Genomic DNA, 18354 nt, shown 5'->3' on the forward strand with positions numbered 1-18354 from the left:
TTTAGAATCTTGCATTGTTGAGGAACATTCTTTTATTTTCCAAGAGTGAATTTTTTTGGCTTTTTTAGACTGGCTTGTTGCAAAATTTGTGTCTATTTTTACATTTTGGCCCTTTGAATGAATGGAAATGGTTGTTGACTCTTTAAATAGAGCCAGTGTGTTTTTGCATGTAAGTGTTCCACAATGTTCAATCTGTACAAACACATAGTTAAGCATTATTCAGCCTAGGAAAGTCGTTTTGGTGTTTAATCTGATTTAGAGGTCACTGAAACATATACAGTATATCACACTAAAGTATCAGTCCATCATTTTCCAAGACTTATAGTAATTGACCTCTTGCCCAGGGGTTGACTGATAGTCTGTCCAATCAGAGGGGCCTGTATGATGCCCCTTTACTTTGCACAGTTTTGTCTAAAACAATAATCAGACAGCACAGTATGTTTATGTAGTGAATGCAGGAAAATTGTGAAGGCAAAGTTGAAGATGGACATGATAATGTCCAAATTCGACAGAAGGGTGCAGATGGGATAACTGCAGTTAGCCTCCAAAAAGGTGACTCCCTAAACTATATATTTTCTGAAAGCATATACCCTCTAGAGGAGATATAACACCATTTAAGACATTTCCCATCTTCCTCCATACCATAAGACATACTCCTCTATTCTGTATAGGTGAATCAAGTGAACAGCTGATACATTTTGGCCTGCACTATTAAGGGAAACAGATTAATCACCCTAAACTATGTATTTCTGAAAGCATATACCCTCTAGAGGAGATATAACACCATTTAAGACATTTCTCATCTTCCTCCATGCCATGCACAATACATTGCCCTCTATTCTGTAAAGGTGAATCTAGTGTAAAGTGGATACATTTTGGCCTGTCCAGATCAAACACCCTAAACTATATATTTTGTAAAAGCATATACCCTCTAGATGAGATATAAAACCAGTTAAGACATGTATTATCATCCTCCATGCCTTGGACAATTTGTTTGTCAAATGTTGCAATTAGTTTTGGTCAGACCTTACTTTGCCTAGCTATACATAATTACATTATGCCCTGATTGCCCATGTTAACAAACAATTAAAAAAAAAAACTTAATACATTTTTTGTTTGTCTTGATGTAAGTAATCAAGTCAGTAATTTTCATGGTGATATGTGAAGGTTAATTTTTTTCCCCTATTTGCGTGAGAAAAATACTGTATAGGCGCATGAATAGGGTATATTTAGGTATTTTTCTAAACTTTCCCCTATTGGGATTCTTCGGGGCTATTTACCCTTACTCAGGACATATTGAGGATACAAAATCAGTTAAGTTTTCTTCTGTTGCAATTTGTTTAACGTTGACCCCTATTTTGGCTTAAAATTACTGGACTACTCCCACGTTTCCATCTAAACAGAATTGCAAAAAAGCAGAAAAGTGCAATGAGATATATAAAGTATTGGCCATATCTCACTAATCCCCTGCATATCATATCCAGGTGAACTGAACTCCAAAAACCTCTGATGTCATGTTCACCGTTGAAATCATCACCTGGGGCTTCGAGGTCACTCACTGCAAAATCATCATCATCATCATCCTCATCCTCATTTCCAGACTAGAGATAGATAGATAGATACTTTATTGATCCCCAAGGGGAAATTCAGGGGAATGGTAAATATAAGTATAAACATATATATAAGTATAAACATATAACCAAACTCCACTGTACAATAGAGACAGTAGGAGATAAGAAAAACTAACAGAACTAAATACTACAGTAAATATACTATATAAATTAAATGTAAAAAATCCAGTGTGCTTGAGGGTGATCAAGCATGAGACGCTTGTAGTGACAGGGCCTGTAGTTCTGTGTGCATGGTGAGGTGCTCAAGAGAGTGAGTGTCATGGTGAAGGTGCAAAAAGTAGTCCAACTCAAGGTTCATTCAGAAGACACAGACATGACATACAACATACATTAAAAAGACAAAAGATAAACATACAGAAAAGTAAAAAAAGAAACACTGCATATAAAAGACACTTATACCAGTGTTTCCATAGTGATGATTGGTATCGTATGGCACTAAACCTAGGTTTTGCTGCTCTGGGAGACGTTCAGGCGACAAATGAATTTGTAGATCAGACCCCTCAATAATGCCTGGAAGGTGCTGACCCCTACATTGTAAAATAGGTCACTTGCAGTACACTGCAAAAAATGAATTCTAGAAAGTGTTATTGATCTTATATTAAGATTAAAAAATCTATTTGGTATTGTATTTACTATGAAAAGACTTACGTAGCGCCCTCTCAAAAGATAATTTTGACTTAATTTAAGAAGACTAACTTATTTTAAGGAGTCTTATCAAGACAAATTTGCTCAACGCACTGGCAGACAAATTTGCTTGTTTTTAGGACAAATTTGCTTAACGCACTGCCAGACAAATTTGCTTGTTTTCAAGATGAGATGTCTTAAAATAAGTCTTTTTTTTTTAAATTAAGTCAAATGATTTCATAAAAAAGCGCTAGGTAAGTCTCTTTATACTGAAAACAATACCAACTAGTTTTTTTTATCTTGATATAAGATTAATAACACTTGGTTAGATTTTGTTAGATAAGCAGTTGTTGCAGTGTAGAGCACCTTCTTGAGCTGTATCCTCATACAGTCATTATAAGCAACCTTTAGATTCTGCATGCTTGCCCTTTTTTTTTACCTAGTCCATAAGGGAGCCGTAGCTATACAAAGGAGTGCAATAGGCTAATTTTGACGTCATCTGTGCTCATGATGTGGAATTATTTTCTTACCAGCATGTTAGCTTCGGCATATAATATGCAACGCTGCCTGATCTGTAATTTAGTGACCTAGATATTTAATTTATTAGACACTCATCACTTGTTCTGACAGATAAAAGTCTGGAAAACAAAGATATCTGTCCCCTTTTGTCCTACATATCAAGACAGTACTCTTTTTGGCATTATACAACACATCATATTTCAACCCATATTCAGAGCAGATATTCAGTAGCTGCTGAAAGTCAGCACTGCTGGGAGAGAGAATGACCAGATCATCAGCATACAATGATTTACCAAGGTGTTACCAATCATACAGCCAGCCATTGACTTCAACATTATGGACCCATGCCCACTTTTCTGTACAGCATACAGTTTGTCTCATTGTGCACGTAGTCTATTGTGGGTACAGCATCTGAACTAGGCCTATCCAACATGAATAGATTCAGGGATAGATTACTGCACAGGCCTACCGGGCCCAGGCCCAGGGGCCCAAGGGGTCAGGGGGCCCTGAAGCCCAAGCCTTTGCATGGAATCATTGCCTCAATATCAACAAATCAGGATGAAGGCTATGAATCTGATTAAATTTACTATTGGCCATCCCCAAAATGCACCAGAATACAGGAAATCACATAACCCCCCCCCCCCTCCCACATATACAACAATAAGTGTGGCCCCTTAATACATCTGGGCCCAGGGGCCCGAAAGTTCATAATCCACCCATGAATAGATTGGCTGTCGGCTATGGATTGCACCTGATTGCATCGATGTCCGATTTTTGGCACGCTGGTGGAAATTTCTGGAGAGCTTGTTTGCCAGTTACCTCTCTTCTTTCAGAGAAGAGGTTAGATTGGGATTTCAGATGTAGGCCTAACAGAAGTAGCCTAGTAGCACCTGTGCAGCTCTCTAGTTCTTGTAGAAATTGTATAACGAAGATCATGTCATGATATATGAAGACCCTTTTTTGTCATTGTCATGGACAAAGTTAAGTGTTGTCTCAACTCTGTGGAACTGCTTGGAGGACATCGATAACAAGTGTTTCTCTCCAGCTGTTTCATTCTACCTGTACAGGTGAGTGATTTTCTTGACATTGTCGAATACTTTAGCCTATGCCTCTTCCAAATTGGCAAGATACGCTCAAACTGCCCATGCGTAATATCAGACAAAAGCCGACCCGGAGTGGCTAATCGGGAACTTCGGGTGGGTGTCTGAAAATGTTCAACGTGGACGCCATGTTGACTTCCCCCCCGGAGGGTTTGAAGGTCAGGGAAGATTCCGGCTTCTTACTTGGTGGCCTTGCATATTTGCAGGAAATGGCTTAAATGATGATCGTTGACATTATAGCCTAGCCTGACAGTATAAGACCTATTTTGAGTGCAATCTTTTCTGAACAACAAGATACTAGATAGCAAGGTTAGAAATCTGACATTTTGTGGCCAGCCTGCTCAGTGGAGGATTGTAACTTATTCACCGCTATGAAATATTGGAGAAACTTAAGTTATTGTGTAGCCAGTGTTATTAATCGAAATTAATTAAACAAGGAAACGGTGGTTGTTGCGGAAACAGTCCATTTTGCGCATTAGATTAAGTGTGTGAGTGTAAGGGAGTGAGAGAAAAATAGTTACAAACTGACTTCACAGGTTTTCCTTGGTCTGTTTTCAGTAGCCTATTTGTTTGTCTCTTGTATCTCGTTTTAAAGTTCTGCAATGGTCGATTTGACGCAGAACCATAAATTGGTCTATAGCCTACTAGTTACCTTGCTTGTTCCTGAAGGATATGCAGCACCCCTTGCTTATGTTTCTCACAGTAGAAAGCCAGACTCTGGCAGCTGGTGTTGACCATGATGTTGTCACGCTTATTCCAGGGTATAGGTCTGCATTATTTTGGTAGACTGTGTCTTTCCAATTTCCAATTTGTCTCATGTCAGATACATTTTAGATTCTACTGTATTAGAATTCATATAAAGAGCCAATTCAGTAGACTAAGTTTATCGTGAGGACTGAGGCGCTCAGCCAATGTTGTAGCCTATGCCATACCACTTTTATCCACTGGGTGGAGGGATGGCATTTTTAAAATAAAAATTAAACCTTAAATCCGAGACCAAAGCCATTTACAACAGTAACTATCTGACGCGTGTGCTTCTCATGCTTAAACGCACAGACAATCTATGTAAACGCTCCTTTAAAACATATCGTGAAATCATGTTTCTTCTTACTCGTTTGTGATTGGTTCAAGCGATGCATTGTGTAACGCCTCATTCAAAGTATTGCTCTAAATGTCCATCTAGCAGCAATCGGTAAGGATTTTCAAACTTTCTAAGTAATGGAACGTGAAAGTGCAGGTATCTGGGCATCCTCTCTGATGTAACTGTGTAGGTTATTGTAAGGACTCTAAACGTGAAGTTTAAGACGGCAAATACAGTCCTTTGCTAAAGGTGGAGGAAGGTATCGCTTCTCGGCCTTTTGGCTAAGATCAAGTGTAGTATCTGTTCTTATCAGTTTAATATCTGATACGTCCCCTACCCGGGGACCATATATTAAATTGATTTTTGGAACAGGGAGATGGAATAGGGGCTTGCTCCGTCCACTCCACGCATCGACCCGGTATTGCAGTACCTCCGGGAACGGTGCACCCCCCCTCTATGTGTCGAATGGTAATGCAGCTTTAGACTTCTGTGCTTGAAAAATCCACGCAGTGTCAGTGACGTGGTCTTGGTTATTTCTTCGCTAATCTGACGAACGAGGAGATAAATAGTGTTGATAATGACAGTAGCGGTATGTTTGAACTTTTCCAATGCCTTCATTTCGGGGAGGCTTTCAGCTGTAGGCTACGTGCGACCTCCTGAAAAATCATCAGGCTAGCTAGGCCTATGTCAATCACTGAACTTTGCTATCCAATCAGTAATCAGAAGAAATTATCTCTCAGGTGCCCTTCTAATATCTTCAATGGTTTTACATGCATGTGTGGATATATTAGCGTATGATACGACCCCATTATTTTGTTAGAGTGGATTCAACAGCAAGCGAAGGTCAGGTACAAACCAGAAGCTGCAAAGGGAGATAAACCCTGAACCAAATACACACACCTTCCAGGAAATTGCTTAACATGGTGCTTGTAGTGAGGCTCACAGTAGTGTATGGCTTTCTTGGCTAATAATCAGATTTTTGGACTTCACAACTTAAGTGACGCACGTGGAAACACATCATTGATATGTATTGTTAAAATTTTACTTGCATGTATATTTTAGAGCTAGCCTAATTTTTACTATTTAAGAACATTAAATGTTTGGAGTAGACCATTTCTGGCAAAATGGACATTGCCTCAGTTTGACCACTAGGTGTCACCCTATAATTGGTGTGTGCAGAACCGCGTGTGCGTGGTTAAAGCTCCTTACAAAATTAGCTTGACTGATCGTTGACATTGATCATACCATCATGACTGGTAGGGCCAACTTGTGTTCATTCCTTGGTTTGATGTCAACAAATAATCTGAGTATAGTCTAGTTGTATCCCCCATAGGCCCAATAGTAAACCCAGAAATGTTGAGTACCCTAAAATTGTATTGCAGAAATGTCATCGATAGGCCTAGTAGATGGAATTCAGCTTGGTTGCTAAAAGTTGCACTTTGGGCAATTTGCATAATAAGCATAAGATAATTAAAAGGTGAATAGGGTAAACTTTTAAAATAGTAGATATCACCATGAAACTCTCAGTTGATGACTTATGTTAAGATGAGAAAAAAATGTATTGCAAGTTTTTTTCTATTTTAATGTTTACATATGCAAATGAGGCCCTCATTAAATATGTGCTTATTTGCTTACAAACAAAATCAGCTTGTGTGGAACCTAGTCAGGAGGCAGTGTTGACCTATTGTTGATACTATATATACTTATACTATACTTATATACTTATTCACCTTTTAATTATCTTATTATGCTAATTATGCAAATTGCCCCAAGTGCTTTATCACACAAGCTGATTTTGTTTGTAAGCAAATAAGCACATATTTAATGAGGGCCTCATTTGCATATGTAAACATTAAAATAGAAAAAAACTTGCAATACATTTTTTTCTCATCTTAACATAAGTCATCAACTGAGAGTTTCATGGTGATATCTACTATTTTAAAAGTTTACCCTATTCACCTTTTAATTATCTTATGCTTATTATGCAAATTGCCCAAAGTGCAACTTTTAGCAACCAAGCTGAATTCCATCTACTAGGCCTATCGATGACATTTCTGCAATACAATTTTAGGGTACTCAACATTTCTGGGTTTACTATTGGGCCTATGGGGGATACAACTAGACTATACTCAGATTATTTGTTGACATCAAACCAAGGAATGAACACAAGTTGGCCCTACCAGTCATGATGGTATGATCAATGTCAACGATCAGTCAAGCTAATTTTGTAAGGAGCTTTAACCACGCACACGCGGTTCTGCACACACCAATTATAGGGTGACACCTAGTGGTCAAACTGAGGCAATGTCCATTTTGCCAGAAATGGTCTACTCCAAACATTTAATGTTCTTAAATAGTAAAAATTAGGCTAGCTCTAAAATATACATGCAAGTAAAATTTTAACAATACATATCAATGATGTGTTTCCACGTGCGTCACTTAAGTTGTGAAGTCCAAAAATCTGATTATTAGCCAAGAAAGCCATACACTACTGTGAGCCTCACTACAAGCACCATGTTAAGCAATTTCCTGGAAGGTGTGTGTATTTGGTTCAGGGTTTATCTCCCTTTGCAGCTTCTGGTTTGTACCTGACCTTCGCTTGCTGTTGAATCCACTCTAACAAAATAATGGGGTCGTATCATACGCTAATATATCCACACATGCATGTAAAACCATTGAAGATATTAGAAGGGCACCTGAGAGATAATTTCTTCTGATTACTGATTGGATAGCAAAGTTCAGTGATTGACATAGGCCTAGCTAGCCTGATGATTTTTCAGGAGGTCGCACGTAGCCTACAGCTGAAAGCCTCCCCGAAATGAAGGCATTGGAAAAGTTCAAACATACCGCTACTGTCATTATCAACACTATTTATCTCCTCGTTCGTCAGATTAGCGAAGAAATAACCAAGACCACGTCACTGACACTGCGTGGATTTTTCAAGCACAGAAGTCTAAAGCTGCATTACCATTCGACACATAGAGGGGGGGTGCACCGTTCCCGGAGGTACTGCAATACCGGGTCGATGCGTGGAGTGGACGGAGCAAGCCCCTATTCCATCTCCCTGTTCCAAAAATCAATTTAATATATGGTCCCCGGGTAGGGGACGTATCAGATATTAAACTGATAAGAACAGATACTACACTTGATCTTAGCCAAAAGGCCGAGAAGCGATACCTTCCTCCACCTTTAGCAAAGGACTGTATTTGCCGTCTTAAACTTCACGTTTAGAGTCCTTACAATAACCTACACAGTTACATCAGAGAGGATGCCCAGATACCTGCACTTTCACGTTCCATTACTTAGAAAGTTTGAAAATCCTTACCGATTGCTGCTAGATGGACATTTAGAGCAATACTTTGAATGAGGCGTTACACAATGCATCGCTTGAACCAATCACAAACGAGTAAGAAGAAACATGATTTCACGATATGTTTTAAAGGAGCGTTTACATAGATTGTCTGTGCGTTTAAGCATGAGAAGCACACGCGTCAGATAGTTACTGTTGTAAATGGCTTTGGTCTCGGATTTAAGGTTTAATTTTTATTTTAAAAATGCCATCCCTCCACCCAGTGGATAAAAGTGGTATGGCATAGGCTACAACATTGGCTGAGCTCCTCAGTCCTCACGATAAACTTAGTCTACTGAATTGGCTCTTTATATGAATTCTAATACAGTAGAATCTAAAATGTATCTGACATGAGACAAATTGGAAATTGGAAAGACACAGTCTACCAAAATAATGCAGACCTATACCCTGGAATAAGCGTGACAACATCATGGTCAACACCAGCAGCCAGAGTCTGGCTTTCTACTGTGAGAAACATAAGCAAGGGGTGCTGCATATCCTTCAGGAACAAGCAAGGTAACTAGTAGGCTATAGACCAATTTATGGTTCTGCGTCAAATCGACCATTGCAGAACTTTAAAACGAGATACAAGAGACAAACAAATAGGCTACTGAAAACAGACCAAGGAAAACCTGTGAAGTCAGTTTGTAACTATTTTTCTCTCACTCCCTTACACTCACACACTTAATCTAATACAAGATACAAGGAAGTTTATTGTCACATGCATATAGTTACTGGATGTAAGAAATGCAGTGAAATTATGTCTGGTGTCAGCCTATTTGTGCATTTATGGGGGGGTTAGTAGATTAAGTGGCAAGGGCTGCATAAGAAAGGTGGGGGAGGATTGGGATTGGGCACCAACAAGGGGCACCCAAGAGAGGAGCACCCACTTAATCTAATGCGCAAAATGGACTGTTTCCACAACAACCACCGTTTCCTTGTTTAATTAATTTAATTTAATAACACTTTGGCTACACAATAACTTAAGTTTCTCCAATATTTCATAGCGGTGAATAAGTCATAGGCTGCAATCCTCCACTGAGCAGGCTGGCCACAAAACTGCTTTCTATATCTAGTATCTTGTTGAGATTGCACTCAAAATAGGTCTTATACTGTCATATCTAGGCTAGGCTATAATGTGAACGATCATCATTTAAGCCATTTCCTGCAAATATGCCTAGGCCACCAAGTAAGAAGCCGGAGTCTTCCCTGACCGCCAAAGCCCTCTGGGGTGTAAGTCAACATGGCGTTCACGTTGAACATTTTCAGACACCGAACCGAAGCTCCCGATTAGCCACTCCTTGCCTGCTTTCGTCTGATATTACGCATGGGCAGTTTGAGCATATCTTCGCCTAGGCCTACTGCCAATTTGGAAGAGGCAGTATCTAGGGTATTCGACAATTAAGAAAATCACTCAAAGTGAAATATTTCAAGCCATTTTATCTTGATTTCGCTTAGCCTACAGCTCTTGAAAACCAAAAATCAGTGCCTCAAAATATGAATTAGAAATTAACTTATCTGACTAATCTAAAATAGTTCATTTAAAGCAAGAGTTTTTTTGTACCTTAAAATAATGTTTCCAAAATCGTTTCAGTGGTTCATCAACTCGTAACAGGGTGAACGGCAATTATGCATTCGCTTCGCGGCCCTCTATCGGCTATAACCGCACTATGTAAGTTTGCCAGATCGGGTAGTGGATCTGTAGTTCGATGGAATGAGACATAAGAAACTACAAATTTGACTTGCATCTGATGTCGCAATACATCGTACTTTTATAAGTCATGCAAAATATTCTACCTTGTCTGTGGACATCGTTATTTGCAAAGCCGGTGCTGGATAAACAAATAGCGTGCGTGCGACAGAGGGAAAGTTCTTTGGTGTTGCTTAATATTTGGTCGGGCTGCTTTTGCAACATTCTGTACCTGTGGCGTGCTGGCACTCTGCTCATCGTTGTTACTTGGGCCAGCGCAAGCATCTTTGGTGTTTTAAGTTCAGGTCAAAAGCAGTTAATTGTGTTCAAATTCCACAAGTTTCCCAAATGTTGCTAACAGACAAAGAGGGAGAAAACCTAGGCCATGCTCCTCCAGCAGGCTTCAAAACCAATAGACGCATCACATTGAGAGGACAGGTGTGCAATTTACCAATTAGCCACAGGTAGTGACATCACTGAAGCCCTGCCTGTCAGTCAGTAGCGGGATTCGACTTCATGTAGCCGCCTGCTGCCATCTTCAGCTGACTGCATAACGTGATTATTTCTGAGATTCTGACATCTTTTTCAACCACAGCTGCTTTCAAGCACAGGTACAAATTGAATTGTATTAATTTATTTATTATTATTAATATTAATATTATTATTATTATTATTATTTGCAGCAGGAGTCCTGACAGACGGAGATTCCTTTGTAGCATGACTCCATGACCGATGTTTGAAATGGGATACTCCACACATACAGTTGAAACTGCAAGGGCATTGATATCTTAAAAAGTGTTATTCCTAGCCTGCCCAAACTTTGTAAGGGGGAAGACAAACATGTTCCCAGTATGATCGGACCACTAACAGTACAGAATGCCCACTGGTTTTACCTGTGTGAAATGTCTAGCTCTTTGGTCACTCTTGTCAATGGGAAACCAGATATTCTTGGCAGGGGAGGTGCCATGATCAAGATAACATACATTTCATTACCATGCACCAATGTTGGTGGTGATTGTTTGGTATGGCAAGAAGGTAGGAAAAATGAAGGTATGGAGGTGGGGGAAAACCTCCAAGTGGTTCTTACTTCATTGCAGGTCGGCAGATGTTTAGAGTAATGTGAATTTCAACGCATCATTTCCAGTCGTGAGGAGCTGCTTTCATCCTTTTGCTTATTGTTTTAAAAGAAACGTCTGATTTGACTCAATTACTAGATAAATGTCTGGAATTGCTGAACTAGTAGATACAGAGGAAGCTCATAAATGTCTTCATGTTAAACTTGAACCAAGCTTTGATTCTTTCATGGAAAATGTGCAGAGTATTTGTGTTTCACTCTCAGTGTAGACTGACTCAGCTGTATGGTTTGGCACCATTGCAAACTTTTTAGGCTTTTAGCGGATTTGACAGTGGCCATTCTAGGATTGGTCTTAACAAAGGCTCAGTGAGATGAGATGAACTGTTGGTGTGTTCATATATTAGTGTCATGATCCCACCTATGTCATGTAGATGAGATTTGTAGGCCTACGGTGTATGTCTGCAACCATAGAGACTATAATACACCCTCTGCTTCAGGACAATATCTGTCACTGGTGGTACATATCTATATATATCAGTTTATGTCATATATCTGACCTCACTCTTGGTTTTTCTGACAGTTATTACATTCTGCTTACAATTTGTAAATGCTGAATTACAGATACTCGCTCATCTCATTTCATTTTCTTACATTATACACATCGAGTTGCCCTAGCCAACCCACATACACTAGAACCTTATGTACATTGTTTGTCTTATATGCATCCTGTATTTTGCATGTTTAGTGTGACGGTATACTGTTACAATAAACATGTTTATTGTATATGTCTGTATAAAACATGTACTTTGTTTTGTATATGTACTGTATAGCTCTGAAAAAAAAACACTGCACATTTTTTCAGTTGCTGAGTGACTTTCAATTGAGTTGACGGTCATATTCAAAATTAAGACATCTCTGCAAATTTGAATATGACCGTTAACTCATTTGAATGTCACTCAGTAACCGTAGGATGACATCAGAAAAAATTGCAGTGGTCATTCATTTTTTCCAGAGCTGTATATTGTCCTAAGTTTTGTCCATTGTGTTTGCTAGAGTAACACTACCAGCTGGGACCAAATTCCTTATATGTGTGAACATACTTGGCTATTAAAGTGGTTTCTGATTCTGATTATTGCTCCATATGTTCTTTATAAACAGTGTGCTGTAACTGACGCCAAACCTCAGTGATGACTTCAGCCCCCGGCCGAGTATTCAATCATGCGTCGATAAAGACACCAAAGGTACAGTTTAAGGCAGAGTTGGGCAGGATATACACATGGTGAGGGCAAGAGTTGTATAAATTAGTAGTTTTATTATCTTGACTTAACCATCATGCCAAGTCCTTATTATAAGAAAACATTGAAATATCATTGTGAGAGAATGATTGAAATGGGTTACTGTGTTAATGAAGTTGCTAATACTTTTCAATTTTGTGGTTTCTGGACCTTTCAATTATTATGTCACTGTGTATTTAGTTAGGAAATGTCTAAGCTGTTACAGGAACACATGTAAACTTGTGTTTTGATATATGCACTTAAATGCACTTCATTTTGGCTTAATAACTGAAGGTATGATCATGATGCCCAAAACAATGTGCCTTGGACTTACGCTTATCATGGACGGGGTCAACAGAAAGAACATCCACATGTTTATCCACAAATGCAAAGCTCTATGTCCTGGCATGCAATTAACCTTTGCTTAATGATCACCATTCTTTTCAGGAGTAGGCAACCGGATATGACCAGGCTGCTGGTAATATCCAGCAGCGGTAGCCAGCAGTATTGCCCAGCCTGATCCCGTAGCCAAGGGAAGCCCCTGGAGATGAACTCAACTGGGCCATCGCCAGGGGTACCTGGAGAGGTGAATGCCATAGACACGGTCTCTACAGGAAACTCCTGGCTGCAGTTCCTTTGAGGTGAACCGTGTCCCTTAAGAGCCACCATCCACTGCTGTCTTGACTACTCTGGTGAGGGTGACCTAGTAAGTGGAGGTATGTGTCACATCATAAACAGTAATTAATAATATTGTCATAAATATGTGGTGGTTTAAAAAGAAAATCCTATTACAAATGTGTACATTTATACATCGCATCAATACATAATAAAAGGTATGATTTAAAAAGGTTGCTTTTTTCCCTCTTTGTTCATTCTCCATCTTGTGTCTGAGTATGTTTGTGGTGCCTCTTCCTGACAGGGCATTTTGGACCGATGTCATCCCTTGATCCAGCAGCCTAAAAATGCACCAGAGTTTCACCCTAATGATGTCTTGGAGTTCATGTCAAGGGTCAAGAATTGGCTGACAATAGACAGTTCCACTCAGACTGGGGCTGAAGGACATACACTTTTCATATATCTCAAAGGGCAACGTCATTGCCCCCCCCCCCCCCCCTTTTATCACCAAGTGTTATGTTTTTATCCATGTGGTCTCTTCAGAAAGGCCCAAACATTATCCAAGTATCATTCCCAAGCACTCCGTTAGGTCAGCGTAATGAGTCTGTGAACGGCTCACTCCCATAGTGCTTCCCGAGGGGCCGGTGTATGCGATGCACAGGGCTCTGTGTAATCTGGGTCTGGGGGGACCCAGAGGTTCAGGGGGCCAACTGGAGAAGTGAAGCCCAGGACGGGGGTGCTATCGTTGGCCTCTGAACCCCGAGGCCCTGTGGGGTACACGCGAGCAGGACGCACAGCAGGCATTCCTGTAGTAGTTGTACACACACAGGCGAGCCTGGACCACCACGTTGCAGTTGAAGTATTTGTCCCGACAGTTCTCATCTGGAAGACATTGAGGGACGTCTTTATTACAGAAAGTACACACTGGGCATCGCTTTCATGGTAGCAGAAGATTTAACTTAAACATATCTTGTGACGTGTATTTATTTATACGTTTTGGGTTTCAAAGTCTCAGACGTTCACCACAAGATCACTAGTGTGATTGTTAGCCTATGGATGACTGAAATCCAATCCAAATGTGATATTGATTTCTCCAGTGTGTTGTAAGATATAGCTGTAGATTTTAATTTCCTATGTTCTTGACATTTCACCTTTTAATAAAAACACCACTAAATATAAACCAGTCAGATTACTTTTTTTTTTACTGTTATATTGATATTACCGATACGTTTACTTAAAACCCTTAATTATAGATTTCTTGAGGTTAATTTAATCAGAACTTCAAAATGAATTCATGTGAACCTGATTATTATGGTCCTTATTTCAAAAAAGCGCATTCACCTTTAATTCGTATAGATGTCTATGTAATATGGTTCATTTGGGTATAATAAAGTCTAGTGTTCACTGTTCACTCTATTTGGATGGAAGCTGAGATAATGTAATGGTTACAGTGCACATTTACGTAACTTGTGCGCTAGCCATGTCTAGCACTGGTCCCACAAGGCCATCTGAAGTGACCCAGTTGATTAGCTTTGCTTGCAACTTGCAAGTAAATTCAACATCATAGCCTGACCAGTCTGATGGACAAGATATCACTGTCTGCACAGTCTGACCCATACTGTATTTCAACCTGGCCTGCCACTGCATTCGCTGCTAAATGTTAACTTTTTCCTGTAGTACTGATAAAGCTAATTGCATTCCGGGCAGAGCTTCTACACACTAATGTGCAGGCTGGACTGCTCATGACACCCCCCTCCCCCTCCCCCGTAACACTGCAAACGTTAAGCTTCCAATCCAAGGCACTGTGAAGGTGAGACCACTGAGGCTGAGGCGATACACACTGACCTATCTCAGGGATGCAGGGCTGAGGATTGCACTCCTCTTTGTCCGGCGGACGCAGATGCTCCTCGCAGCCCTCTGTAGACTGGAGGTCATCCGAGAGGCAGCGCACCTCCCTGATCCGGAAGCCACCCTCGCATGTCTTGGAACACTGCAGGTGTAAACACAAACACACACACACACACACACACACAGATATGCACAATGCACGTTAAAAAAAGTGTTGGCTGAATAAGGGGACTCAGTCAGTCACTGGGAATTACATAAATCTTTGGCATTGCGTTGAACAGCCATTCATGGCATGGGCAAACCTCCATACAGAAGCATCTCATCTAATTTACTCAATTTTTGGGCACCATAGTGAAGCCCAATGAAGAGTATTTGGTGTGGTCTGGCTTTCCTAACTGCTAAGTTATAAATAAGGTTAATGGTACATCACTTCTAATGCCGACTCACCGCACTCCAGTCAGTGTGGTACCACTTGGTCCCGCAGGCTTTAATCTCGCAGCTCTGCTGGCCGAGGGGCTTATCCAGGGACGAGCACTCGTACTGGGGCATCACAGTGAAGCCGTCGACCGAGCTCATCAGGCACGCCACCAACCTCTGCTGTGTCCCTCGGCCACAGTCGGCAGAACACTGAGGGAGACACCAGAAAGGATCAAGTAGAAGAAGAGGAGGCAGCGTGAACAACAATGGAGTGTACTATTATTTTTTGGACTCAGCAAGTCGTTTTCAATTATGAGAAGTGGAATCGGGCACAGCTTATAGAAAAGTGTTATGCACATTTCCAACGTGCAGTTGAATAGAAATGGTACATGAACAATGCTCATTACAATGGTTAAGGAGCTAAAGCAATAACACACCTGACTCCAAGGCCCAGTGTACCACTCTATGCGACTGTCGCATGGTCCGTTGTTGCACACTTGAGTCTCTGGGGGGCGCTCTGAGCCACAGCCCTCCAGTGGCAGACTGCTAATGTGATTGGTTAGGCACAGGACTCCACGGGTTCGCAAACCCATCCCACATTCTGCAGAACACTGGATAGACAATAGGCCAGACATGAAAGGTTTTATATGCTGGTATATGAAATCTTTAAAATAAGAATTACTTTCATTTCAGGTGTTCACACTGTATTTCTTCACTGATATGATGGTATGATGATATGCATAGGGACATTTAACCACACAATGTCTTCATGTGTTATGTAAAGTGCACTTGACACTGTTATAAATATCGGGGTCAACCGAACACACCTAGTTCTCCCAAATCAATAGGAAGTGATAAACTTGATTCGCACTTCCTTAATATGTGGATGTTTACCTGACAATCAAGAACTATCCAAGGAAACAACATGGGACAATTCTCTGTCCCAAACCCATCAGGAAGTAGTTTCTCACCCGACTACCCCACTCGGTGAAGAACCAGCTCTTGGCGCAGGGTCCCATGTCACAGTTCTCCACGTCGTTGGGCCTCAGGTTCATGTTGCACTCCTCATCTGCGACGACGTCGCCCACGTTACTGAGGCAGTGGACGTCTCGCCTCTTCTGCCCCACTCCACACGGCACTGAGCACTGGACAGGGAAGGAGAGAACGGTCGGGTGCATTATGTCCAGCCACACACATACACACCAGCAAGTAGCCCCTCTGTGCCGAGACAGAAACCCACAGCAGTGACTATTGGTAGGGTTTGCTTGCTGGCCAGAATTTGTTCTCTTCTCCTACAACTGCACGACTGGTTACATCCCTTGGTTACTGTTTACATGTGAAATGTGTAAGCAACATTCCCAGTACTTGTCAATGCCACCTTCTTTTGGCATGATTTAATTACTGTAGAAAAACACTAATTTGAGCATTTCAGAGAAACATCTTTTATCCTATTTTTAACAACAGATTATTCACAACGTAGACACACATCAAAAATGTAATAAATTAATTGCTACTCAAGACTTAAAATCATCAGTAATATTTTGTATGTATAAAATCTATGTGCATGTGTTGCTGTGTCTCCTCACGTGGTGTGGTGTAGGGGAGGAGAGGAGAGGAGAGGCAGTGCTTTGACTGACAGCTGTCACTCACGGGACTCCACTCGGAGCGGATCTGCCACTCGCTGCAGATCTTGAGCTGGCACGTGCTGGCCGTCTCGGGCCGCTCCAGGTGGCGACAGCGGCTGGTGTGCACGTTGAGGGTGCGGTTGGCGTACAGCTGTCGGCACAGAACCTGCCGGTGCTGCATGCCCAGGCCGCAAGTCCTGCTACACTCTGACCACTCACCAATGTCCCAGCTGCATGGACAGAGCAGAGCAGACACAGGCATTCCAAAACGATTCCCTGAGGGTCACTGTACTATTATGCACTCAGATAACTGGCCCAGGGAAGTATTCCAAAAAAACTTGTTAATATCGTTTCTGGGTAAATGAATGGAAAATACCAAAACCATTACTAAAAGATTCACTAAATGTCACCATAACATCACTGTGACCACTGACACTGAATATATAACTGGCTAACAATAACTTACAAGGTTATAAAAACACGAGTAACCTATGTTACATTTCAAAAATGCATGTTTACATTTGATTGTCTGTGTTTAAACGTGTGTGGATACGAAATTATGGGACCTCAACTCTACTTGTGTGTAAATGTGTGTGAATCTAACATGATGGGTGCTAAACTATGTCTGTGTGTGCTTGTGTGTGGATATGACATGAACTCTGCCTGTGTGTGCGTGTGTGTGGATATGACATGAACTCTGCCTGTGTGTAGGTGTGTGTGGATATGAAATGGCGGGTACTCACAAGGCTGGACAGGGTTCTGTATTGCAGGGCTCCTCCTGAGGACTGGGCTTGGTGGCGCGGTCACACAGTGTCTCTGACACGTGCGCATGGGTCACTCTGTGGACGCAGTTAAAAACAGAGTACCTGCTGCCTGTGGAGGGGAGGATGAGGCAAGTTACTGCTTTGGCAGAATAGCAACCAGTTTCCAGCCGTGGCTATCTTGGGTTTGTACTGTCCACTCTTGTCTCACTGTTATAAAATATCTTATTGTATATTATGGTGTGTATAAAACACAATTAAATGTACTGTTTTCATGTATGATATTTTGATGGTAGTAGATGTCTGTGTCTGTCTTTTTGAATGAGAAATGCACACAAGAAACTGTACAACTGCAGTTCCCACCTTTGCCACAGGTGGCGCTGCAGTCTGTGGTGCCGGTGAGCTTCCAATTGTACTCCCGCTGCCAGCGGGGAGGCTGCGGCTGTGGTAACTGGTTGTCCGGCACCAGGGAAGGGTATCCACCCTGAGACCCCTGGTTGGACCCGCTGTAGCCGTCGTAGCGGTCAGTCACACCTTGGCCGTTAACTGCGTTCCCTGTGGAGAGAGGCACACGCGTTTCTTTGAAGGGACTTGACTAATACGGTTTATTTTCCAACGAGACACTGAAATCGTGCCTCTGTGACTGGGAATATATCTGACCAAGAGGAGCACACAGAGGTTCTTTGTGTCTCTGTGGACAAGCATTAAAATTGACTCTTCCTACATCAGTCAAACCGATTATTTT

The 18354-nt window shown here is 41.2% G+C and overlaps 1 protein-coding gene, 1 long non-coding RNA gene and 2 other non-coding genes across 7 annotated transcripts in view; 2 read left to right on the plus strand and 2 right to left on the minus strand.

Moving 5' to 3' along the window:
- The first annotated feature begins 5216 nt into the window (after positions 1 to 5216).
- Positions 5217 to 5407, plus strand: LOC121682543. The gene has a single exon (XR_006022613.1). It is a non-coding gene; the product is annotated as a U2 spliceosomal RNA (small nuclear RNA).
- Positions 5408 to 7939: 2532 nt separating this feature from the next.
- On the minus strand, positions 7940 to 8130 carry LOC121682544. The gene has a single exon (XR_006022614.1). It is a non-coding gene; the product is annotated as a U2 spliceosomal RNA (small nuclear RNA).
- Positions 7961 to 14138, plus strand: LOC121682521. 2 transcript variants are annotated; one of them, XR_006022594.1, is made up of 4 exons: positions 7961 to 8820; positions 12228 to 12310; positions 12791 to 13059; positions 13263 to 14138. It is a non-coding gene; the product is annotated as an uncharacterized LOC121682521 (long non-coding RNA). The 2 variants fall into 2 exon arrangements; XR_006022595.1 differs by lacking the exon at positions 7961 to 8820 and adding an exon at positions 10466 to 10605.
- The window catches only part of LOC121682516 (thrombospondin type-1 domain-containing protein 4-like), a 55727-nt gene continuing 49737 nt past the window's right edge, over positions 12365 to 18354 (minus strand). For all 3 annotated transcript variants that reach the window (XM_042062672.1, XM_042062673.1, XM_042062674.1), the window contains 8 exons: positions 17973 to 18164; positions 17592 to 17721; positions 16874 to 17078; positions 16195 to 16368; positions 15661 to 15834; positions 15254 to 15433; positions 14804 to 14948; positions 12365 to 13840 (listed from right to left, as the gene is read on the minus strand). In XM_042062672.1, coding sequence (XP_041918606.1) covers positions 13698 to 13840; positions 14804 to 14948; positions 15254 to 15433; positions 15661 to 15834; positions 16195 to 16368; positions 16874 to 17078; positions 17592 to 17721; positions 17973 to 18164 — 1343 coding nt within the window. In that variant the 3' untranslated portion in view covers positions 12365 to 13697. The remainder of the gene's footprint in view (positions 13841 to 14803; positions 14949 to 15253; positions 15434 to 15660; positions 15835 to 16194; positions 16369 to 16873; positions 17079 to 17591; positions 17722 to 17972; positions 18165 to 18354) is intronic.

The sequence above is a fragment of the Alosa sapidissima genome, chromosome 14 (genome assembly GCF_018492685.1).
Source record: "Alosa sapidissima isolate fAloSap1 chromosome 14, fAloSap1.pri, whole genome shotgun sequence".
Classification (NCBI taxonomy): Eukaryota; Metazoa; Chordata; class Actinopteri; order Clupeiformes; family Clupeidae; genus Alosa; species Alosa sapidissima.